The sequence below is a fragment of the Columba livia genome, chromosome 5 (assembly GCF_036013475.1).
Source record: "Columba livia isolate bColLiv1 breed racing homer chromosome 5, bColLiv1.pat.W.v2, whole genome shotgun sequence".
Classification (NCBI taxonomy): Eukaryota; Metazoa; Chordata; class Aves; order Columbiformes; family Columbidae; genus Columba; species Columba livia.
In genome coordinates, this window is record NC_088606.1 from 25,015,049 (window position 1) to 25,041,636 (window position 26,588).

A 26,588-nucleotide genomic window follows, 5' to 3' on the forward strand; every position below is an offset into this window, starting at 1 on the left:
GCTTCTTTGGATGCTTGGATACTAATTTCATAGGGATGCTTTTCACTGGCTGAATTTGCCCTACTAGTAGGCCAATACAGAACAGTGTTATCTGCCTGATCAGCCAGCAAGGAGACAAAAATAGTAGAGTGAAAATCAGGCAGTACCACAGCTACTAGGGCACTGCCTTAAAAGCTGAGACAAACAGAAGATAGCCTGAGTGTGCCATGTCCCAAAGCACTCTTTTGAGAAGAGTGGTAACAGCACAGCTTGGCCAAGCTGATAGGAAAAGTTACCCGGTGTACCCAGACAATTCACTGGATGTACGGGAGGTCATGCAGCAGATTCGGTACTGACCCTCCAGCCTTGCCTTAAAAGATCATAGAATCATATTGGTTGGAAGAGAGCCTCATCAAGTCCAACCATTAACCTAATACTGGCACTAAACCATGCCCCTAATAACCTCATCTATGAGGCATTTGCCTTGCATGAGACAAAATAACTTTTTCTTCAGCCAACAAGCTCTGATGATGTTGTCAGCTAGATGGGTGGCTGGCTGGGAGGTGGGGTGGTCCATGAGACACTCCACTTGCTTTGATAGTGTTGTGCTTTCACAGGTTGCTTGGTGTGGCATGGCTTCTTCCTCAGCTGAGAGCTTGCTGGGGACAGGCATCAGGCGTATTTGCGACTTCCCAAGGCTGCTACTGACACAAAGCCTCTGCCCAGTTTCAACCCCTGGGCAGTGGAAGAGAGACAGGGCAGAGTGCAGCCCTGTCAGATGAGTCGCTGGGCTCAGTGCATGGCTTCAACAGGCAGTAATCCATGGCTTGTACTGTGCAAGAGGTAAGGGCAGACACCGACGGATTTAAATATGAGGAATCTCTTAATGCATAGGTTTGTTCACTAGCAGCAAGACAGGAGAGACTGGAGGCCAGGCTAAGGATGTGGAGTCCACCACACCCCTGAGGTTACCAGCATTTAGAGTGGAAACACACCTCCTAGCCCTACCAACAGCTCCCTCACAGAGCACTCTGCCTGCCCTCCTTTTCAGTAACATCTGTTTTCCTCTTTTCAAAGGCTGTTCCCTGCTCCTTTGCAGTATTCCCCTGCTGAGCCATACTCAGAAGGCAGTGGGGCAGTAGATGAGAAGGCATGAGGTGCCCAGGGAGGGTCTAGTGAACTCAGAAACACAAAACCTTCCTCAACAATGCCAGAGATGAGTGATTTTGCATTAGAGCATTGCTGTGGCAAGGAAAGCAGCTTCTCAGGATGCTCCTGTGGAAGTATGTTCGGGAGCAGACGTATCTGATTCTATTTCATCCTCTTCATGTTACACTGGAAAAACAAGACAAACTACATTTCTTTTATGCTAAATCCTTAGGTTTTTTGTTTTTTCTAATATATATTTATTAAAAAATGCCTCTTTGATCGGCAGCACCCATGACACTTCCACATCCAGCAACTCCTCAGAAGCCTCCCTCCCTCCACACAAGGCCACCGCTGCTGACAGCCAGCCGGGTTTGATCAGAGCTACTCAGAATCGGATTTTCATAAGACAGATGAGGAATCTTACTGCTGCTCTCTCTCGTATCAGATGAGAAACTGAGGGGGAGGAGGGACGGGTCCTGAGGGAACAACACTACAATCAAGGGCTACGCAGTTCTCTCTCTGTCCCTCCACTGCTGCAATTTTCAAAGGAGTTTGCCTCAGGCAGTTTTAAATGATGGTGTCTCAATTCTGTAATCATCTTTCAAGAGCTTTTTCTTAAAGGCTATTTTAGGTAAACCTAGTCCGTCAACTACACTTATGGACTCAGCAATCACAGACCAAATACAACTGTGTATCTACCATATTGCAGAATTTAGTGCTGGAAGATGCTTACCCAGATCAACACTTTCAGCCCCCAACAAGTTGTGTGTGCTCCTTTGCAATTAAGTTGCCCATTGCCCCTTAGCCAGTGGACTGCTGCTTCAAATAGGACTTCAGACATACTTCTTGGGACATATTCTCTGTTCCACCCTGCCCACTGTAGCTGTCAGGAGGGAGCTTTCCTTGAACACCAGAGGCTCCAGATCACAATGCCAACGGCCACTGGAGAAGTTCAAACTGGCCTGGACCAACAGCTCAGTGGAAAGCATCAGGTTGGGCTGAGTCTGCCCTTCAGTGACCTTGCACACAGACTCAGGGTAGCATGTTGGGGGAGCAGCCTAGGGGAGGATGCAGTGTGCAAAGTCATAGTGCGGAACCCCCAGAAACTCAGTGGTCACCATCACGCTCTGCCCCTGGCCCCTCTCTTCAGCCCATTCACATCACTTCCAAAACACCATGTTTTCCACTCTGTTTCCATTTCACTGATGCTCAGAATGTTTTGTCCGTTTAGTTCTCCCCAAACCACTCCACCTGTTAAGAAATTTTTCTATTCCCTAACACCATCACTACTTCCTGGGCCTGTGAAGTACCCCTGGCCACCGCTCTGACTATTCCTGCAAATTCCGCGCCCCCCTTACCCTCACGCTCAGCCGATGCAGCTGTCCTTGCAGCTCGTGGGCCCTGGGATGGACCAGTACTTGTTGTGTTCTGTAAAAACAGCAATCCACCACAGAAGCAACTGCCGAACTTTATCAGGAATCATAGAGCCAACAATAGCCTGCACTGCACTCTATTCTCAGCTCTGTTTGGAGCAATTTCACCATTGCTGTGTACTTGCATGCAGCTAAAGAGGTGTTTGACAGTTTAGGGCTGTGAATTTCAAGCACCAGATATCCTGTGAGGGCTGTCTCCCACCTGACAAGACAGACATAACTCCCCAAAAGGATGTGGAGATCATGGCATATGCCCATTTCCTCCTCTGTCGTGCACAGAGCCTGGGCTCCAATCCTCTTCAAATGCAAAGGAGCTGCTGGCATGCACTAGAAGGGAAAGAAGTCATTCTAGAGGTTTGACATTGTACAGAAAGGTCTAATCATCAGCTCTGCTTCCTTGAGGCTTCTCAGCAGGCAGGAAGGGGTTTTGCCTTGAGGGCACAGATCTAGTGACTGTCTCCTGGCAGGTTTCCTCACCTGCAGGTCAGGTTTGGGTTGTCTGTGTAGCATAGTCAGGCTTTCATTTCAATCAGCTGTCTTATTCACACACACTATCTGCTTTAAAATAACAAGCCGTTGTTCCTGCAGACAGAGAATCACACATCACATCACATCCTCCAAGAAAAGCCCTGTTCTAGGAGATATGCATCTAAAGGCTAACAGGGAGAAGGAAGAAGGGACTTCTGAAGATGAGGCAATAGTCTATGGGGGTAGAATAGCTGGGAGAGAGATGACAACCTTAGCTAACAAGCCCCCATAGAGTGCTGAGGAGAAAAATCCAAGGGCAATGTAGTGAGGAGACAGGCATCTGGGGGAGTGCAACTCAGCAGTGTGGAACTGGTGGACGAGAAAGGAACAAAAGAGAAACTTCTAGCTAAAAGGACAAAGCAGTTGGCTGATGGAGGAGGAATGACTGCATTTCTCACCCCAACAGAAAAGAGCCCTTTGTAGCTGCACGCCAGAAAGAGACACACAAGCAGAGGAAAGCCAAATGAAATACCTAAGCAAAGTCGAAGCAGAGACTCGATTGCCCTCCTGGAGAAAGGGGCAAAGAGAGGGGGGGAAAGGCCTTGAATGTGAACTTGGTTGTTCTGTCTTCCCTCCCACCTCATGACTAAGAATAGTCTGCACTTAGGAGAAGCTCTTGTCTGCTACAGAAAAGGAAGCAGTGCTCTGCAGATGGCACTTTTTAAATTCCACTGATAGTCTCACATCTCCCATCTCATGCCGTTTCCCTGCCATACAGAGCTCAGTTGCTGCTGCCCATTTCCCCTGTTGACACGGACAGAAAATTGAGCAATTACCCTTAAACTCGTCTGTCTCAGATTGCTCAGATTGCTACATACACAGCATTAAGCCCCCAATTACCCCTGGCCAAAAGTGACTCAACTAGGCCCGTCCTTTAGGAATTAAACACTTTTGTGTTGCTTGTGAAGGTTTATTATTCCTCAAGCTGTGATGGATTAAACCCTGCTAAAGCAGATTTCCCACCATGCTGAGAAGCTGCGCCCCCATGACAAGGTTCAGCTGGACACACATCCACCTAAGCACAGGCGCGTTGTCCATTTGCTCTGCCTGTGTACTGGCATGTACCAGTGTGCGTGCAGGAGGACTGGCACTAAGCTCACAGCGGGTGCTGTAGGAAAGCCCAATATCCGCCAACTACAAACTCCAGAGATATTTCTGGAGAGACACTGCACTTTTTCAAAACAGTCTTACCAGCCTGGAGTTTTATAAGAGCAAATTGTTTTTAGTCAAACACATCTGTGCTTTCCTATAACTCAACACTGGTTCCTCTTTAAAGTGGTTCTCTTGTCTTGGACTAGCCTCTATGAAGAAGAAATATGGATTAAGGAAAATGAATTTTGAGCACAACCTGAGCCAAGGTACTTCACTGATAGTACTTCAATGGTTTGTATTGCGCAGCACAGATGACTTGCACCATCTGGGTTGCCCTGTGCAACTGTAACGAATGGCTGAAATTGCAGATAGTTCCATGCATGTCCATGTCTCTGTCTGACCCACCCACTCACAATCTTCCATGTTGCTTCAGTCTTTCCACACAACCTGAGAAACAGCTGTCCTTCTCTCCCAAACTCCCGTGGAGATGAGGAATCAGATGCTACTTCATGCACAGGGTGAGTGGCCAAGACCAGTAAGAGAATTCTACTTTTACTTCTGAAATAACAAGGTGTATCAAGCCCCAAAGTCTCCATTTTGCTGTACAACCTCCCTTCCATTCTCCACCTGCCAAACCCAGCTCTAACCAGGCCCTATGCATTTTTAACACTTTCTCCAAATTCTGAGCCTTTGGGTGTTAGTGCTGTATAAACCATCACAACTGAGCACATTTCAAATACACAAGAATACCTTTTTTAAGGGCATGCAGTTTCGCCCTTCATTCTTCTAATGAAAAGGTTGCATGGGGGACAAACAATGTTAATGGAATGGTACAGCTCAGCTTTCTAATAGGTTAAAGGAAGGCAATCCAAATGTATTGGTTGACAGCAACAATCATTACGCAACTGCGCCTGTTCATATTAAGGTGTACAAGCTAACACATTATGCAGCACAAAATAACCGTGACCCATCCTTGGGGATCCATACACCAATGTCTTGATTTTTATGTGTTTAGAATCTGAGCTTTACTGTTACAGTTAAGGACACAAGCTCAAGTGCAGTTCTATGCAAAGGGGAGGCTGATACAACTCTACTTATTGCACAGCCACAGCATGCTACTCCCTGCCTTCTACACTGGGCAGTTACTTGTATCTCTCTCCTTATTCAAAAAAGTAATTTTATTCTGGTTCTGGAGTTTGTTTATATGCCATTTTTCTTCACTGCAATTGCTGAGCCCAGAAGGAAAACTCCTCTCCCAAAATAGCTTGCTTCATCTCCCTATAGAAATAGGATCACAAGCATGCAATGCACTGATCCATTTAGAGATTTTCCATATGCAAATTAGATCTATAACCCAGTGTATTTGGCTGTGGAGGGGTTTTGATAGATAAAGATATGTTGTTGAATTAGTCAGGCTTAAAGGAATCTCAAGGCTGCTTCGAGAAGCTGAGAACAGAATCTGCTGTGAGAGAGAGGGGCGTTCCTCAATCAGCGGGGTCCTGGGGTAGCGTGAATCATCGGACACATCATCAGTGAGACTCCAGCGCATGGACAGCCCATGATACTCATTTAGCGAATCCATGCTTGGAGCGTGGACGCGTGATTAGAATATAGTTGCATATATAAGGAGGCTTGTTTCTGTAATAAATGGCTTTGTGTGATTCACATTGAATCAAAATGTTTGCTGAGTCCTTTATCGCTCCAACATTTGGCTGTACCAGAAACTGCCTGGGAAGAAACCATAGTCAGATTAGTGGGATCTTTCTTCTAAAATGTAGATTTAATCCAAAACTGAACTCTGGTTTGCAAACAATCCAAATCCAACTGTTAACCACAGGTTAGGCACACGTAAATAAGTGTATTAGGACTCGCCATGTCTTTGTACCACATTCTGTCTCAATTCTATTCTGTATTTATTACCCAAGGTCTTGGAGCATTAAAAGTCACATGCTGCAAACACGTGGCAAGCATTTTTATGCCTGGTTAGCAAGGACAGTTATTATACTCTGAATAGAAGACCAAGGCGCAACAAGAAAGACAGCAGGTATGCAAACAGTCAAAGAGCTGTTCAGAACAGACTATCAGCCTCCGTGACATACGCTGAAATTTAAGAAGCCCAAGAAACTTCCCAGGGGGAAAATTAAGTCTATTCTGAAGATGCCAATGTAATAAAGGTGCCACTTCTGGCAGTTGTATGTTGCAATGCTTAATCTGTCTGGAAGACCCAAATAAGTCTTAATTTAATCTCATTAACCATACTGATGTCTGATCCTTTGTGACTCCTGGTGATTCTTCTGATGCTTGTTGATATTTTGCAGATGCAACTTTCCATACACTGTATAAAATTCTTAAGAACTGAGGTAGCTCCTAGAGACTTTAATGAATTTCTATACTCCCCACAGTTCTCTAGTGCTTGTCTCAAAATTCATACTGTGGATTTTTTGTGAGATTTGTCTTTGTTCATTCAGTTCTGGAAGAGCAGGTGATATATAATACAAAGAAAACTAGTACTAAATCAGGACTCCGGTGGATTTCACAGCAGCTTGTACAGGGATGGGATGGGATTACCCACCAGTGCCTATGTTTACCTTATGAGCTATGATCGTGAGTTAGGGCAAGAGGATTTTTTAAATTAATAATTCTCTCACAGCAGAGACCCCAGAAAGAGTGGTGCAGGTACTTGTCCTGATGGGAACAAGACAAGGACGTTACCATAGAACAAAAGAGAGGTTTTAAGTAGAGCACACTATCACCTAATCTAAGGGACAGCAGTGATTTCTTTTCCTGCTTTTAACCTTTTGTTGCTCTTTTACCCCTCTTTTTGCCCCAGTCCACTATTCTCCATGTGGAGGTAATCACAGATAAAAGCATGTTCTCGACACTTCACTTCTCAAAGGTGCTTTATCATTCTGTGTTAATGAAGGGCCAGAGTTAGACTACAGGTTCACTTCCTCATCCTCTTCTCCAATTCCTTTGCTCTCTCTCCTTTATTCAGCAGCTAGGGAGACTAAATAGCTCCTGCATTTGTTTACACCCAGCATGGTCCATTTCCTTGCAATTTTTTACACGATGCCTCTGCTGATTTTACTGGAGAACCCCCAGACATGCATGAAGGCATTTCTTTCAGCCACATAAGTGATACCTTACCTCCTCCACTATCCGATGCCTCCAGGCTCTGCTGTCTGAGACGATGGCTGCAGCAAAACACAAAGAAGAAAAAATTTAAATCGCAAGCCCAGAAAAGCATCTTGTGTGCCCTTCCTTCCCACAAGCCTCACAGCCTATCAAACAGGGAGTTCCCAGGTACACCTGGCCTGCAGCCTGACCTTCTTCCATACCCCTCAGCACTGGACTCAGCAGAAATCTCAGCTGAGAGTGCTGCCTTGTACCTGAGACAGTAGGGCCTGGGATGGATGTGGGAGGAAAGTGGATGCTTTCTACTTTTCCTTCTTTCTGTCATATGGGAGTGACAGAGCCACCACCTACTCCATATGACAGAAAGAAGGAAAAGTAGAAAGCATCCACTTTCCAGGGAACTACAGAGTGACCAGCCTGCCCCATCCCAGGACACATGACATGAATTCATGCCAGGCTCTACACCCTTCCCAAGTTCTAGATCTCGGTGTACTGATGCTTAGACTTGCATGTCCCTTCTTCATGAGATCAGATGTAAAAGATGTTGAAGACATTTTTGCAACAATGGGAACTTACTCTTCTACTTCTTCTGCATGCTTTCTTCCTGACCTGCAAGACAAGGAAAAGCTTATGATTAGAAGAAACTAGAGAAAATTTTAAAACCGCACTTTTCCTTATATCACTGTTACTGTACAAAACAGTTCCTACACCAGGTCTGATATAACACATTGCACCTCTAAAGAATTCTGAGTGACCATTAAACCAGTGCATCAAAGAGTCCCTGAGTGCATCAGACTGAAGCACAATCATTTAAGACCAAAAAGACACTCATGTCCAGATACAGCAAGAGCCAAACGCCCTGATTTTTTAGCTTCTCAGATACTTTTTCATCCCCGCTGTCATCAGCTGCAGGTAAAGCTTGCCTTACCTGAGTAGAGAGGTCAGCACACTAGGGAGTGAAGAAGATGCTACACTTTGTCTGCCTACCCCTGGGAGATCGACAGGTCCTTTCTCCCCCTGGCTGCACATAAAGATTATCTGGTTGCCTATGTAGGTTAGAAGCTCCACCTGAGCTGGCGAAGTTCAGGTCAGATGTGCTGTCATTGCCGTAAATCAGGGTTGATCTGGCTGAGTTAACAGGAGTTCATAATAATAACATGGGGGGGAGGCACTGGCAAATGGCAGCTGCCTTGCTCTCCACCCCAGCAAGCCCAGAAGTAATTCAGTCCCGATTAGGGACGCTTGTTCAATATTCAAAATGTAAAACATGGAGGTTGCTGAACCAGCACTTTGAAAAGTTAATTAAATGCCAGGTTTCTTTTTAGCAGATACTCCATCACCCGCTGATTGCTTTGGCCATTTGGCAGAGTGAAGTTTCATCTCTATGTGTTAAGAATAAATATTCTCCCCTCCCTTGAAGTCAGGGTGCCATGACAAAGAATACATGGGGCTCTCCCCTACCACATGCACTGTCCCCGGACACACCAAGATGTAAGAGAGGTTGCTTCAATGCCTTGCACTGTCCCTTCCAAAGCACTTCCAGGAGACGGGACAGGCCTCTCCTCATCTGCTCTCTATTCTAGCAGGTTATGGTCCTCATCTAGCTCTCTTGTGTATAATTCACTCTTCAATGAGCAAGAATCAAGGCACAGAGAGCGTCTGCCTATGAGGAGAAGAAAGCCCCTGTCTCCACTGTTCTCTCTGCAGCCTGCAGTCTGAGAAGCTAAAGAATATACTGAATTGGTGACCCGAGCCCAGTAATATCCACCGCTATAATCAGAACTGCAGGTATGTAGGCGACAGCTGAATCTGGGCTTTAAGCTGTATCTATACTCTTCTGCTCATCAGAAGAGGAAGAAGTGCAATGGAGCTGGGGAATTTACAAAAGAGCTTTTCCAGTGAGGAATAATTGTTCAGCTCCATCCTTCTCCCCAGTGGCCATGCAAAACACTTTTTGTGAACCCCCTGATACTATGAAGAAAGGGATGGTTTCAGAGAGCCCATCACAGCTCTCACTGGAGTTTAGAATCTGAGAAAACAAAGATAGAAAGATGATGCAAGTTTTATTCTATTTTATCCCTCCCTTCTGCCTTCACAGAACTGCTTCCCATACCCTGTCTTCAGAGCCCTGTCCTCACTGAGCTGAAACATCCCAAATGATGGCTCTGCACAGCCTTGCACAGTGAGATGATTTCCTGGAGGTTCAATCTAACCTCTTCTTAGCATGATCCTGTTACTCTTGATACTTGTCCAGCCCCAAATAACACTCGATTCCTCAGTACCCACACTCCTTACATCTTTGCTCATCTGTCCCCAGGCAGGAGTGAAACACTCCACATGTTTATACTTCCCAGGAGAGGGGCACTCTTCCTATCCCTGTAAGCAATTTCTGTTTCTTCTTCCTGAGCTCCCTGTCATGACAGATATCCAGGTGGCCCACAGGGAACGTAGTCATATGCTAGTCCTAGAGGCAGAGACTATGTTCTGAGACTTAAAGCTTTCCCAACTTTTCCTTGTTATGTTAGGAAAGGACTAATTCAGGGCAATAAACAAATACTTCATTAAGAAACAGCTGAACTATATTGAAAAAAATAGTGATTTGGGGAACAAATTCATAAACTGGGAGGGGCAAATAGTATTGACCCCTTTAATCTCAGAGCCCAGGTGTTAGAACACTCTCCTGTCAAACAAGACAGTTCCCTTCTCTCCAGGGTGAGCCAAAGCCCCACTGTTGCCTCCCCTCCATTGTCCCTATGCCACAGTGTCCGAAGGTGGCAGCAGGTGAGGCCAGTGTCTCATGCTGACAGTACTGTGGTTTATACAGAGCATTTACATATCAATGGCACTAGAGCAGGAGCTAGAAATGACTGTTGTTCTGTTTAGGTAAGACATCTGCTTCCAAGTCCTCTGTACTAGATATATTTGTTAATATATGATTTGGAACAACATTATTTGATGAAACTGGCATTTCAAACCAGGCTATATACTCACAAGTAAAGAACTATCCTCAAAATATAGTATGCAACTTCTGGAGCTCAGGAAGGAATTGCATGTTTTACACTCTCTCTGGCCATAACGATTAAGCTATTCAGTAAAGAAGATCCTGGCCTACAATTTGCTTTGTTTTTTTTATAAAGCTTCCTTTCATTTTGTCTAATGCCAAATTACTTGTCCACAAAACAAATTTGGTTTGTTCCTGGCTGATCTTTTTCGTTTTTTGGCCCAATTGCAGGATGTATATCTCCCTAACAAATTGACCCTGAGAGAAAAGACAAGCTTTGCCTTGTGTCCTAAAGTTAAAAACCTTCAAGACAATAAGTGAAGTCATTAACAGATCCTCAAAAGGTGCCCTACCACCAACCCTGTTCACTCCATAAACTATACATGGAGATCTGGTCACCTGCTTGTCTCTTTGCTCTTCAGGTGCTATGGGAAGCCCTGCAGGTATTCTTCATGAGGTTATCATGCTGCTTTAGGCACCATGGAGTACTACCCCTGCCTGAGAACTGGTTCAGCACAGATGGATTTCTTACTCTATTCTTGCATTTCTTACTCTATTCTTGCATTCTCCGCAACAAGAAGTGCACTGCCTGGTTTGTTCGCTCCAGCGGGAGGCACAGCCCAGGGAGGGCAGCAACAACTACCTACAAAATGAGCAATTGTCTATGAACTACAGATACACCCACTCAAGTAAGGGCAAACAAAACAATATAATCCTAGGAGCAGTGCTCAGAAATGCATTGTGTCCTGTCCTATACACCAGCCACCCCCTAATTTTGTGAGACAGTGATATCTCTTTTGCTTTCATTTCTCCTGATAAGCCCATTGCATCTGGAGGGCCAAAGAACATGGACTGACTTCATCACCTGGACAGCTCTGTTTAAAACTCCCTCTCACTGCAAGGCTGTCTGTGCTCCCAAACATGTCAAAAATCCCAGGATATTCCCCCTGGCTTTGCCAGCTGCTGACCCCCTTTCTATTCCAGGGTGTTGAATAGCTGAGAAACTGGGCAGAAGATCCCGACAGACCTCCTATAACCCCATGTTATGTAACTCCAGTAAAGAATACCTGTTTCTCTCCTAGCTGTGTCCCGGGACAGATAATACAGATTTCATCTTGCTCTTGAGTGTTGTCTTTGCTCAGTTCTGGCCAGCAGGAATCCTCCCTCCACATCAATGAGGGGGTTGAACCTCAAAACAGAGGCTTCTCCCTCCACCCACCCCTAACGTACAGCTGAGCTGCCTTGGAGCTGCCTGCAATTTCTGTGCTGAAGGGTGAAAGGCAGTTCTAATGTAGACATCACCTCTGTTAAAACTGTTTCTTTCTCATTTAATGGACTACCATAGAGACCTAAATGGAGATAAAGTAGCAGGGCTCAGAGAACAACCAGGATGCTATCTTTATGCAGCATGACAATGTGCAGTGGTTAATTAGACACCGTTAACCTATTTTAGCAGGGGACATAACTGGGATGAATGGGGGAAAATGTCCTTGAAACCTTTTAATGTCCACAGCTCATGAGAGCTCTAGACATGCTTGTATCCTGCACCAAGCCACAGGCATGTGCCAGGAAGCCAGTGTGCAAGATCCAAGGTGCGCTTCTGCGTGCCCAGGGAGGTGAGGGCGGGCAACACAGCTAAGTAAAAGGGAAGCAGTTACGGTAGTTTGTTAAAACGAAAACTGAGGCGGCTGGACAGGAGTGTCCAGCCTAGCGTGGCGAGGGGAACAGTCAAGGAAGAGAAAGGGCTGGGAGCGCTGACAGCCCGCTGGCCCGCCCTGGTTGCCCCCTGCCTGGGGGGGCAGCTGTCCGCTGGGGGCCGCTTTGCTCCCCCCGGCTCCCCAGCCCGCTCGGCGTAGCGCCCTCCCCGCTCCGCCCCGCCGCCCAGGGACTCGGTGCCGCCGGGCGGGCGCTGCTCCGGGCCGCGCTCCCCGGGGCCCCCGCCGCCGCCTCAGCGTTGCCGGGCCGCGGCCGCCCTCTGCCGGGCCCCGAGGGCGTGACGCCCGGCCCGGGCTCCCCGCGCAGGCGGCGGGACGGCGGGGCCCGACCCGGTCGGCTGTCGGGGGAGGCGAGCGCGGGGGCTTCGATGTGACTGTCGGCAAAGGGCCAACGTGCGAGGACTGCAGGCTGGCCCCGGGCGGGTGGGCGCGCACCGCAGGAGCGGTCGAGATCCAGGGGTGGTTTATCTATTTTACGCGGCCCTGGCAGCGGGGCGGGGGTGGAAATTTCATCTGCCGGCGTGTTAGCATATTTCCTGGCATGTCCAAACCACTTCTCTTCATGAATCATGTGGAACCAGAAAGTTGTTTCAAGCTGCCCTCTTGCTAAAAGAATGAAATGGAAAAAAAAATGAACGCCTGATGTTCAGAAGTACATTCTGCTTTGAGAGACCAGGGGAGTAAAAGGGAGAGCAGAGAGGCGGCTTGTGTGTGGAGGAAGCTAGTGACCGGCCAGCGTTCTGCCTCTGTGCTTCCACCCCAAACCTAACCCACCCCAACGCCGAAGGCTTGGCTCAGCCCACTGGGAGACATGAAGCCTTTTGCCTCTAGGGCACAGACTGTAGTTCAGGTCTAGGGCAGAGGGAGGACCGGAGAAGATAAAAAAGGACAGTGTACTCTCTTGCTCAAGTGTTTTTTTAGTGCCCATCATCATAGTAAGTGGGCCGTGAGCTACCAGTTGCAGCTTGTTCAATAGCCTAAGGCACAACTAAGTTAGACATACAAAATGACACACAAGTGCTAACTGATTAGTTCTCCCAGCTCTCCAAGTGTCAGTCTTGGTCACTGCTTGTTTGCTGAGGCATAAGGAGAGAAAAACACTCATCACAGCTGTATGTAACCCAGAACTGCAGCCCCTGCTGGAAAGCACTACCATGAGGTGTCTTCTCAGGTATTCCATTGCACCTTCCTTGAGGCTCTGATCAGTTAAGTTGCTGCCCCCCTCCCTGGAAAACGCAGGTTTGCCTTGATTAAATCAAGGAGTTCAATCTTCACATTTCCTAAAATCATGGCAAGTTTTGCCATTGATTTCAGCAGACGAAGAACTACTATGAACCTTTATTTCTGTCATAGGATGTCACCTCATACTCCTCCACTTCCAAGCCCAGGGGCACACGTCTATCTATATCTGCACAACAGGATTTTAAGCAGACACACATTTTTTTAAACTGTAATGGTCCCACCGTCCACCTTCTGGTCCCTCACAGGCTCCCTAGGCTGCCTGGACTGCATGTTGAACACACTGCCCTAGGGCACGGCACTGGAGGAGGAAGGATGCAGCGGTAAGCAGGCAAGCTCAGTGGAACAGGATCCGACAGACACTGCGGCTAACCAGCTCCTGCTGAAATGGGTTTGTGAGGCACGAATCAATCTCTAGCAGAAGTGTTGTTGTTTCTCCTCATGTCCTAATACGTGAGTTTGCTTAACAGAAAAAACAGAAGAGGAAAGCTCTGGCAAGCAGGACTTAGGAACTGGCACGAAAGAATAAGATGACAGAGAGTTCATGGGGATGACTGAACCTCAGCCTACTCACTGCATCGTCCCCGTAACAGATGTTCCCAGGGCTCCTTGACTTGCTCACTGGTATTGCTGACCGGCAGAGCTGTGCAGAGCTCCCACTGAGCAACAGGAAAAACAACAACACTCAATACAAATTCCTGCTGTGTGGGAAAACAGAGCTGCAGTTTCTAGAGGTATCCACCACACATTGTCGGTCCCTGAGAACAGGGGCTCCGATCCAAGTGATCACGTCTTCAGTCTCCAGTAAGCACCAGGGCCAAATCTCACACCAAGTGGCTCTTGGGGTTAGAGGACCATTTCAGTTTCCATTTAAAGGAAAAGCACACTTCTGATCCTCGTCATTACATAGAAGAACTGACTACTAAAGCAGACAGAACAAGAATGCAAAGAAGTATCTAAGGTTGTTTTTTTTCAAATCCCACAACAGAAAACACACTTGTGATTCTGAAGTACCAGGCCAAAAAACATTTACTTGTGCTTGGCCTCACTGAAAACATTTAAATGAAAAACACTAGAAAGAACCAGATGTTTATTACTAAATGGCACCTTGTGCTGTCATCTGAGAGCAACAGCTTCTCAAAGAAAATATTTTAAGAACTTGGATTAAGAACTTAAGAATAGTAGAGGGGTTATACGGGAAGGGGACCTGGGGGAGGGGGAAATAGGGCCAAGCAAGTAGATCAGGTCATGTTAGGTCTCTTTCCACAGGTAAACTGCATTAAGCCTGACTTCGCAGCAAATTTAGAGGTGACCTACAAAGGCCAGACAAGCTTTTAGCTTTGGCTTTGACAAATACAAAAGGGTTGCAAGTTGCACATGTTCTTCAGGAGGGTTTTGCTTTTTCAAACTAGAAACATTTGGGACAGCAAGGATAGTATCCCCTGAATTTACTAATAAATTCCTTGGAGATGCGGAGAAGTAAGTAAGGAAGACGCTTTGTCCTCAATCAAAAAAATAAAAAATAATTCACCCTGAACACACTCTGGCACCTCAGCAGCTTACATGGGCTGTTACCAAAAATGTCACGCTCCTGTTCTGTTTCTGTCATGCAGGCTTCATCTTCTAGTGGAGCAAGAGGCTATGATCCTCCTAGTTCCGTCATTGCCCAGTGTCTTTCAGGAAAAAGAAGTCAAAGTAAACTTCGCTAACAGAGAAGAAATAAACAGAAATCTGGCTTACAAAAAAAAAAAAAAAAGAAGGAAAATGAAGATAAAAGGAGTAAAAAAAGCCCAACTCTTTTTCTAGGCTCCTCTGAGCACTGCAAAGACACAGGAATGGGCTCAAGTCATGCAGGATTAAAAGAAAGAAATCCCCCATCACAGCCACAGTACTAAGGGATTGTCAGGTGATTCTTCTGTGTTTTAGGGACTTTCCTTTTTCTGCCAGTTATCTTTACTGACTCTGAACAGAAACACCAAGGAGAGCTCACCCCAGCAACGACATAGAGGGACATGAGGACAAGAGCCTGTTAGCATTCCTGGAACATCCAGAGTATTAAAAAAAAGAAAAAAAAAAAAAAAAAGAAGAAAAGGAAAAAGGGGGTGGGGAGGGAAGAGAGGGAAAAAACCCACCCTGGGCCTGCACATTGCAGCTTACCGCCATCTTGATGTCCTTGATGCGTGCTGATGGCGTGGAGGCGGCTGGCACCAGATCAGCCCAAGAGAAGGAATGAGAGGCCAATGGAGATTTATGTGAGGAGAGTGAGATGGACAAGGTAAAATTGTCAGGAGGAGTTGTTAGAAAGTAAAATATATTGTGACAATTCCACTCCTGCCGTTCATCAATAAACTGACAGATCATTTAGTGTCAATTAGGAGTGATAGATGGACAAGTCCCCATGATCCTGGGCCAAAATTAATGGCTGGGAGGGAGAAGGTGATTGAAAATGACGGCTGACATTGAGAGGAAAGTCCTGAAGGTCCCCAAGGGGCCATTACTTGCCTCATTCCCTTGCAGATCAATGCAGGGACAAACCCAAAAACAGACACTTCAAGACAAAACTTAATCAGACTTCCTTTTCTTTCTTCTCCTTCTAAGTTGTGCCCCCTCACTTGGCAGCCTTGATCCTTTGTGCCTATGCTCTTCACATCACTGAGGACATCCACAGATGGCTGCAAGATGCAGAGTGAGGCTGCTGCCTTCCCCACAGCCTGGAGCCTGGCTCCGCTCCTACCATGGCAGCGTCCCAGGGAAGCCCAGCCTGAGACTTACCTCAGCACTGCTGGACGGGGAGCAGAGGGCAGAAGCAGTAACACAAGCTTCCCTGTACCATATCAGATAGAGGAACTCATGAGCACTTTACTACTCCCAGTTGCAAGACAGGGATGGCTGGAGGTTCTACAAACCTGGCACTCTCAGGGGTCATTTCATCTAGATAAAACACAGGAGAGTTTAAGCCCATATTTTTGAAACAGGAGGTTTTTAACTTTACTTACCTCTAGAGACCTTGAATCATAAAACCCTTTAATCTCTTAAATAACTTTTGTCCAGCTCCAGGGTGCAATCTCACCATTGCCAACCCTCCAGAGCCCCAAATGATATCTACACAGACTCTGGGTTACCTTGCTCTAAAGGTCACTCTGACTTCATCTCCTTCCTTCCTACAGGCCCTTAATATTTGCTTTTGTGTAAAGGCATTTCTGGACACTGTACCACCACTTCTGTTCCAAAATACTACAGCATGGTCATTTTCCTAAACAAGCCTTGATTATTCCAACTCTGTATGAGCTATCAGTCAGAAAGGAGAAATTTCAGCTGTAGCTGGAGCACCTGTTGCTAAACTGCCACAGTCCCTGTAGAAGAAAGAAGGTACACATGCAGGCGCGGGAATGAGCTCCTACTGAAAGCTGCACTTGCATTTGCTTGCAGGGCCACCTGAAATGAGCTGTGTTTATTCCAGAACAACCTCAGCTGCTGCCTGCAGAACTGTATGAATTTTAAGGGGCTGATCACAGGGAGACTGCAAGACCAAAGGGATCAAGGACCCAAGTAGACTGGAAGTGTCCCAGGAAACAAATAAATAAAGATACTAACAAGGAGAAAAAATTAAGAAACTCTACAATGAAAGTCAGATAGAAGAGACTAGCAGAAGCTGGAATTAAATGGATCCTGGAAGCACCTCTGTCAAATCCTCACCAGTATGCAAAACTAAGTGCCCTTTTTCCCATTGGCAGGCACTTTGTGTTTCTTCCTTCTGATGCATGAGATAACCTGACAATAAACCTCTGCTTTGCTTGTCACAAGTGTCAACACCGATGTCATTAAGGACATCAGCACAGTATTCAGAATGGCACTTGGGCTCCATCCAGTGGTTAGAGAGCTGCTTCTGTAGCAACGCAAGCTGTAATTACTGTTATTTATGTAATCTCAGCAGGGTACTAGGCCCCAAGTAGCTGCCTAGGTTCTTGGCTGGTCCCCTTTCCTCTAATCCTGGGACTAGAATATTGCTGGGGCAGCAGTGGGACTGCCTCATCTCATAGTGATTATTCTCTCTGAGTAGAAATTTAAATAAATACAGCAGATTCAGGTGCAGAGGGCCCTGTCAGTAAGGAAAAAAGATTCTTCTGTCACTACTTTGCACCATTTATTTGCTGATTGCAGAGGACAAGTCTGAGGGTTTGCTCAGACGCTTACCTGCAGTCCTCATCATTATCTAGATTTACAAACTGAGACTCAGAGCAGTGACAGCTGTTCCACAGAGGTACTGGGAGTCCAAAGTAACCTTCCATGCTTGATTTTTGAAAACTTATCAGTAAAAGACAGCATTTGCATTGTTCTCTGGAATTTAAATATCTGACAGTTGTAAATGCTATGGGAACTCATGATAAAATACTTTATCTTACTTGCACTTCATCTGTACAAATTAATTTCAAAACTAATTACAGGTTGGGAAACTTCAAGGGCCCTCCTCCTCTTCCTATCTTGCAGCAGTCTGAGACAGCAGTAGTCTGATGGAAAGAATCAGCAAGATGGTGAGAATATTTGTAAATTTAGCTAGGTATGACAAGAGCTGGGCAGGTAAGGGACTAAGAGGCAGCAGCAAAGGTAGAAAAACAGAAAACCAGGTTGCAAATTAAATTTTATTCTTATGGGCCAAGTGGAAACATAAAGAACAATTTCAAGTGATCATTTCACATTGATAAGACTCTGAATAGAAATACAGCAGAGAAGAGTTTAAGTTTGTCCGCAGGAAAAGCAACAAGTGTGCAGTTGTAGCTGGCTGTATCTGTCAGAAAGAGAACTAAAAGCTTAGACCTGAAATGGGGAAAGAATTACACATAAACAGCTACAAGATCATTTCTCAAGTGGCTGCAGTATCCCATCTGACCCATAATATATTTACACAACACTGGAAATCTAACTGTAGCCACTGTGCTCATCCTTCCTAAGTAAAATAAATAAATAAGTAAAAGAAATCATAGATTTTAACACTGTCAGTTCTGAAAAACAAATTATTTAAAGCAATACAACTCTCAAGTGTAGGCTCAGTTATACTGGCATAAAAGTGCTTATACCTATATCAGATATACCAATCAAAGCATGTTATTCTAACTACATCTACATTAGTGAGACTGGTGCAAGTTAATTTGATGGGCTTCTAAACTGAGTCAAGTGGGTTGAAAGCTGTGGGGAGACAGAGCCTGAGAAAACAGAAACAACAAAGCTACAGCAACATTGGTATGACATCAGCCCATGACTCAGACTTTTCACATGAAGGCTTTACTCTGGGATATGTCACAGAGACAGTCTTACAGGCCAGCATCTCAGACTTTTTTAAGGGAGAGGAGAGAGACCAGCTTGGGAAAAATACACAGCTGAAGGAAAGAAAAGACAGGGGAACTAGATGTACAAAGTCCTTGTACCTCATGTGACTAAAGAAAGTCAGAACAAACCTCTCCTTTATAAAATTTATTCAATAAAAGCTATTAATATAAATGAAAATACTACTGTTAGATATGACATGACATCGTATGCATGACTGAGCAAGGGGCATACCTTCATCTCACATCCCACTATGCAGGGTTTCACAGGTAGAAGGGTCTGCAGCCCTCCTGTTGTGCTTCTTCAGCTGAATTGTGTCCAACCTCCCAGGAGCATTTACTCCAGACACCTGCTATAGCTGTAAACTATGCAATGGGGTGCTGGAGAAACACCACTGATAGCTACTGCTTCAAATCTATCAGATGGGGCTAGGGTCAAAAATGGAAAACATCTTAAAGCAGCGCATGGCACGCTGCTGTTACATTAGGAACCTGTACCCTGTCCTCAGGGCACATGAGGCACAGCTCTGAATAACTGTATTACCTCCAATACAGTCTTTCACCTAGCCAACACTTACATAATTTGTTTTTTCCTAAACAATGCAATTCACCCTTGTTCCCTTATTCTCTTATCACATTTCCATAAAGTTTCTGCTTGGATCTACTAAGATGCAAAATCATTGGTGTCATTTTTTTATAACCCTTAGGTAGGTACACTTTTGCAATGGCAACTTCTAGCTGCAGCCAGCCTATGGAAAATAATACCATTATCAGAGTTAAAACTGGAGAGGAACAGAAAGAATTCAGGCTGAGATCTTTATTCCTTTGCTTTACTCCAGTCTCCAGATTTCCAGCTGATTGGTTCTTCAGAGACAGAGTGATAATCTTCCCGAAAAGTACTGTTTTCCAGAAGGGCTACCCCAGAATACAAACCACCTTTCTCACCTCCCAAGAACTACTGACTGTGTAACAGGTTTCTGGGTATCCTCTCCCATTCTCAGGCTTCCAAGAAAGAAAGTGCTTAACTTTTCCACAAATCAGAGTGCCTACAAAGTATATGTCCAGATATATACACTCTTATTATAGGCCTCAATGTATACAAGCAATCTCACACCACCCCATGACTGAGTCCTTCAGCTCTGTGAAAAAGAAATGTAACACCAGCATAACTTTACATCTTGAAAATAACAAACAGCTTGAAACCAAGACATCTCCTCCCAGTCTGTCCTTTAGTTTTCATACCCATTCTGTTGCCACATCCAGATATTTCTTCCTTTCCCTTAGGTGTCCTTCATAAGCATCAGGCTTCTCAACCAACACTAAAATTTGTATACTTTTTTCCTCCCATCTCTTCTTGCTGACCATCTCCATCCGTCTCCATTATACCATAACCCTATACACACACAAACATTGACAAATTTCACCTTTACTGTCAAGGTTGATCACTAAATCCTGAACTGTTCATTGCATTCTTGTCAGTGGGGCTCTGTCATGTGTCACTCTCCTGGAAAGGACACAAGTAGTCAAATCCTTCCTTCCCAGTTCCAGCATTTAACATGCTTATTATGTTCTGACTCCTTCCAGCTACTGTACCAGATAAGGAATACACTACCTTAGAGCTTCTGAGCTCTGCCAGGCCATTTTAAGAAGAGCACTGGCCAGCAGAACCTAACGAGCAACACTTCAAACATTTTGAAGGAGTTACATTGATACTGGAGACACAGGCCATCTACAAGATCCAGAAAAACCATTCCGATGCCTGCAACAGCGAAGCCCAACTAGTGATGTTCACTTAATCCATGTCTTAATGAGGAAAGAAGTGAGGACTCACTTGGTAGGTGCCGGCACAGAACCATCTGCCCAGCCTCCTTGCCGGCGGGGGGGTTTAGGCGGTGGACCCTTTAATATAAAGAGAAAAGACAAGTTACAGCCAGTTCCAGTCAAGGCAATTGAGACACCAGGTCCATACATAGTAATGTAACACTTTACCAAATAATAGATGGAGAGATAGTATTTAAAATGCTGTTTATTCATAAAATAAAAAGAAGACAAATATTGCAGGACAGGTTTTTAAGTGCCTCTGTAAGCAAAAGATGTATCACTCTAATCGGTACCTTGACAAGTTCCAGGTCACACAACACAGCAGCAGATGAACCCACAGCTCTATGCGCTCTCCTGGCAAAATGCGGTTCAGCAGGAACTCATTCATTACTGCCGCCCACATTTCAGTGGGAGGTATCACATGTTACATGTTTCCTAGGGTACAACTCAGCATGTTTTAGACGTCCTGTTTTAGATGACACATTGTTCCTAAAAAGCGTCTGGTTTTGTCCACTGCCTAGAATAGAGGCTAGACGCCAAGTTCAGATACAGCCAGACATACCAAACACCTCTAAAGTTAGTTGAGATTAATCGCACCACTGCCACCACTGAAATGCTAAAGGTGAAGTTCATCTGGAGCTTAAAGCCACTCCCTGCTGTTTTCTTGCATTGTCTTGTGTGGCACTGCCCTGTGGCAAGAGAAAACAGGAATTCAGCTTGGGGCTTACCAGGGGAATTTTCAAAGTGCAGGGCTATGAATTCCCATCATGTGGGAGCTGCCCGCTGCCTTTGGCAGTTTTGGGCTTGGTTCACCCTGCCTGAAGCACCTTGTACAGCAGTGGATTCAGTGTTTTGCATGAGGAGCAGTGGTGAAAGCAGAGGGGCAAGGTGAACCCAGCTGATTAATTTCAGTTTACATAGCTCCTAATTGATGGTGCCCAGTGAGGGAAGATGTGTTACGGGTACCTGTGAAAGGACCATCATGAGAAAGGATGATTGGGTAGAAGATGTCACAAAGCAGGGAAAAATGGTAGCTGCAAAGGATTCTAGGCTGAAGCAATGGTGGGAGGACAGGTGGCTCCCACAGTTTTTATCAAGAAATTGAATGAGCTGGGTGACTCCTGAGGATTTTTGACCTGATAGAGGAGACCTTGCATGTGTGGTGGGGTCAACCCTGAGCCAAAGCCAAACTACTTCTTGCCACAGATGAGGACAGGGTTGAGCTAACCCCGATGGTAAGGGTCTCCCGTGTTTGTTTCTTGAAGCAGAAGCATTGTTTGTGAGTGTGGGAAATGAAGAGACCCTGCCAGGGGCAGCCACTGCCTGCTGCAGGGAGGGGGCATGACCCTGCATAGCTCCTTGATAGGAGCAAAAATAGTCATCCTCCAAAAATAAACAGGGACCAGGAATGAGGCAGGAGCTGCAGTCCCAAAATACCAGCTTTCTTCGGCAAAGGGAGCACAGGAGGGCAGAGGGACAGGCAGGGAGCGTGAAATGCAGGAAACAGCCTCCTTATATGGGCTCATCCGCAGGGGACAGAGCTCAGTCGACTGGAATGACCATGTCACAGAATGTGAAGCCTTCAGGGGCCCAAGTGAATGGAGTTTTCTGATCTTTAAACGATTCCCCCAGATTCTTAAGATGCCAAACCAGAGAAGAGACTACAGTGCCAAAAAAGGAGCATTTTGAATTCAGTTGATCTGGACACACCCAGAGTCCAGGAAAAAGGGGAAAAACACACCACATATGGGCGTGCATGCCCACATAAACATCCCTATTCCCATTGTACACACCCCTACCTCAGAAACACACGCCCTCCCACACGGATCCTTCCTTTATCCCCTCTCCCCTCCCTCTGATAGCCAGCAGGCCATGTTCCCAACACCCAGCCGCACAATTCCTCACAAAGGTGCACGGAGTTACGCAAATGTCACCAAAGAACCTGGGCCATAAGGCCAAAGGAAAATGCAGCATCTCCAGGCCATTCCAATGCACTGCAATTTAATTCCCATCATCAAAACTAGTCTTCAGATCAAAGATATCTCAAGTGGGGCACTCCAGATCAGGGGGTGATGAGAATGACTTCCCCAGTCTTTGCAAAGGGCATGACTCTGTGGCATCTAGGGGTTTGCTTCCAATGTCTTGCCAATGTTACAATGTATTCCCATTGATCATACACACCAGGCAACCCTGAATGTCTGTCAGGCCCTGACAAACACCTCACATATACCTACAGGTCTTTTATTCCTCTTGCAATAAATCAGGTAATTCTTTTTGAAGTGCCCACAGGAGCACTGGCAACAGGAAAGGCAATGCTAACTGTCAGCTGAGGATAAATAGCTTTTCTTTGTTAGTTGCTTGGAAAGCGCTGTAATAAGGTCACATGCCACATGCACTTTTGTCAAGTAAATAAACTTACCTTCATATACTTTCACATTTCCAAAACCTCAGCATAATTTACAATTGAGAATGCAATGTCGTGCATTGCCACAATACAGTGACAGGTAGGGATGTGGCAACTGCGAGCAAGAGCTTGAGCCACAAAGTGGGGCAAACAAAAGCCCCAGAGGGCGAAGAGCAGAAACAGAGGACATTGTTCTTCTGTAACGGAGAAAATGTGCTCCTAAACATAGCTTTTTGGTGAAAAAGACTGGGGCTTTAAATTATCACAACCATGCTGGGCAAGATTGTTATGTATGTTCCTAAATACAAAGCTAAGCTATACACCCGAATGGTTTGCTGTTCAACACACTGAGATTCCACCAGCTCCTGACAACAGTGTTCTCTCAGCTCTTGCTGCTCAGTCTCTTTCACAGCATTAACTAACCACTTGCTTGCTGATGTTTGCTTTTCCACTTGTTTTGTCAGTTATTTATCTCCAGAATATTTCCTCGACCTTAGTTCCTGCAGATCATCCACTTTTTCAAAAAATATTGCCATGGTCTGGGCTTTTAATTTTATTTTTCTCAAAAATTGAGTTTACCATTTTTGTCATGGCACTTTTCCACTGTTTCTCAGGCCACCTTCCTAGCCAACACTTTCATACTACCGCCATAATCAGTATTTTCTCTCTCCCTTTGAAAAATGACTGGCCTGAATTCCATCTCTCCTGCATTAAAGTAGAAACCCTACCTTCTTTATCAGGCCCTTATCAGATGGATGCAGAATTCTAATTTGGCTTCCCCATTAAGGCAGAAATTTCCAGGCTACTTGTCAGATCATGCCTGCAGTTTTGAAGGTGCTATTTGGATATTGCTTCACTCATGGAAGCAACTACCCTGTGTGTCTCTGGATCCTGAGGGTCCAGCAAAGCCTCTGTTAGGACCCACCACAACACAGACAGATTATCCACATGTTGGGTCCCTCAGATGTTCAGGCAAGTTTGGAAATATGGATTAATTTACCTTAATCAACATGACATCTCCTTTGAAACAGCAAGCACTCTGTGCAGGGAAGCAGGGATTCAAATGACATTGACAGCATGCAACAGAGGACACATAATTTTTCTGTCAGGAAATACATCTCCTAAAATGTGTGGGATTTATGTTCTGCCCAATAGACAAACACTGTGGGATTTTATACAGTATGTAGGTGCCTTGTTTTTTTCCAATATTGACCAAGGAGCAGAAAGACAGAAGTACGGCCAGTCTCAAGATTCCTCTTTCCAACAAGTTGCCTGAGGCTCCCCCGGCTGAGGAAAAGCAAATCTCCACAAACATGCCTGACGAATTAGTTTTGACTGCTGCCAATTAAGGAGCTGTAAGTCAAATAGCCCAACTGCTTCCAAGCAGCCACGTAACACTTCCAATCTCAGAGCATATATGATATCAAAAAGGGCTCAACTCCCAGATCTATGCAAACTTCAGCTTTTTGCAAAGAACAACCCATCCCTGCTAGCCTGCTTCATCATGTCCACAGATGATTCAAGCAGTGCATCTGATTGTAATGAATACCCTCCAAGGACTTCTGCATGTCTTAAATGCCTAGCACAAAATACTGGATTCCCATTTCACCCACAAACTGTCCTTCCGCATGGTCACTGACCTTCCTTTACTAGGGAAAGTGCTACTTAGACAGAAAAAGTTCTTAGGGCCTTCAAATATTCTCTGTCATATATCACAGCAGGTAAAGGAACAGCTTATATTGTTAAACAGCTATCAGGAATTTCCTCCCTAAAACAATGGTCAGCTACCCAGTCTGCTTACACGTGCAGCTGTTAGAAAAGCTGTCGTATTGCAGAATTTGGCACCTTAACCTGTTTCAAGTGTGACCGTGCCCCCTTGCATGGAAACAGTGAAGCAGCACAAAACAATCCGATTCTCTGAGCAAGGGGTTACCTGGTAGAATCCTCTCACAACCCACAGCTACAGGGAAGTGCCCTTCCAGCCCTCCGAGGCATGAACACCTCTCAAACAGTTTGCTGCTACCTTGTGCTACACACTGTCAGACATGTTCACAGCCCTCCCTACCACTCCTACTGTTCTTCTGTTGCCTCCAGGCAGCTCCAGCAGCACTCAAATACGTGGAAAATATGTGGAAAAGCTTTCAATAAAATTATTTTTGATGTGGATTATCCCTAATCCACATCAAGGTAGCCAACAGGGAGGATAGTACTAGAAGGGCCGGGAAACATGGCTGACTAGAAATGCTATTTCAGTGGATGTCATCACAAGGCTAGGAGATAAGCTCAAAGCTGAAAATAACTGCCCTGTTGGCCAGCCACTCGGGGTGCACGGGAGAGAGGCAGTGCAGGGCCGTGGGGAGCTCCAGGCCATGCAGTGCTGGGGCTCACACTGGGGAAGTTGGCCTAATTAGGGAACAGAAGTTCAGCTGCATTTTTGAGATTCCTCCTGGAGAATCTGGCCAACTTCCAGCTGAGCGGTCCCCAGGAACAGGCTGGGAGTCCAGCACTTCTACAAGTAACAAGACCACTGGGAAAAAAGAAGCAACCCCTGTAAAATGGAAGCAGGTAAAAAAGCCAGTGCTTCCTTGGATGTTGGTTTCCTTCAGTGGAGGGTGTTTATTAGCACAATGCAAGAATCCAAACAGACGACAGAAACTCTGGAACATGAAGGGACAAATTCAGCTCAGCTAAGGGCAAGCACGCGGATGGGAGGGCATTCACAGTGTGCAACAGCTACCGGAAATTCTGCCTGAGAACCCTCCCAGGTTCTCAGAGATGCCAGTCACTTCAAGAGCTATCTACTGCCAGTCCACCCCATTCCCAATTGCATGCCTAAGTAAGCAAAACCCTGGCAATGTCACGTGTATAAAATGCATCTAGCCCCTGGTGAGGGCTCTTCCTCAAGCTGCACATCACGTGGGAGAAGAGGATGCTAGAGGAAAACAATACAGTCAGACTGTAAAGTCTTTGGGATAGGAACTTTTTGTCCCTGTCACACACCAACATTCTCTAGATCTTACTGCAAGGCAAGTCATAGATACAATAAGGGTAATAAAGGACTGCATTACAATTATACATTACCTTTTAGGTCATGAACTCCCTGAACTAGAGTGGCTGGACAGTGCCTAAACCACTGTGATTATTTTTACACAAATAGGGTCTCCCCATAAGCCAGTGCTGGGCTCCTCAGCTTCAGGGGATGTGGGGAAGAGCAGCTGGGGGGTGGCTGCTGTGCAAATCCAGACCAGACCAGACAGTGGAATCAGAGTTTGGAGCTCCGTGCCAACCACTGCGTGAGGGTAAGAATTGGGTCAGGAAAATACCGCTGATTAAAGGCCCTGATCATATAAAGCCCCAGGCCATGTCTACACCACAGGTGCAGACACACCTGCGAGCACGATCCATGGGAGTCAGCTTGAGTCTGGAAACAGTCTAGCTTTAGGTACTTCTGGTAACCAAGCTGGTACCTCACCAGGTAAAGTGCAGGTTGCTTCTCACTGGGAGATTTCTGTATCACTTGCATTGTATTTTAGGATGCAAATACATTCACTCAGACAACCCCACCGAACTGGGCCACTTTGCAATGTTAAGTCCACAATGGGCTTCACATTTGAGATACTTACACTTTTTTCATAGCTTTTTGTCCAACAAACACTCATTGAAAACAACTGTTCTTGACATGTCGTCTTAACCTAAAAAGCAACAGCATACTTTTCCACCCGAATTGTTTTAAAAGCACTGGGAACTAGAACTACAGAAGGACTCACCTGC

At 45.6% G+C, this 26,588-nt stretch overlaps 1 protein-coding gene across 5 annotated transcripts in view; it reads right to left on the minus strand.

Moving 5' to 3' along the window:
* IFT43 (intraflagellar transport 43) overlaps positions 1 to 26,588 on the minus strand; it is a 48,955-nt gene that overhangs the window by 12,308 nt on the left and 10,059 nt on the right. For all 5 annotated transcript variants that reach the window (XM_065063865.1, XM_021287462.2, XM_065063864.1 and 2 more), the window contains 3 exons: positions 20,424 to 20,491; positions 7,893 to 7,925; positions 7,329 to 7,375 (listed from right to left, as the gene is read on the minus strand). In XM_065063865.1, the coding sequence (XP_064919937.1) occupies positions 7,329 to 7,375; positions 7,893 to 7,925; positions 20,424 to 20,491 (148 nt within the window). The remainder of the gene's footprint in view (positions 1 to 7,328; positions 7,376 to 7,892; positions 7,926 to 20,423; positions 20,492 to 26,588) is intronic.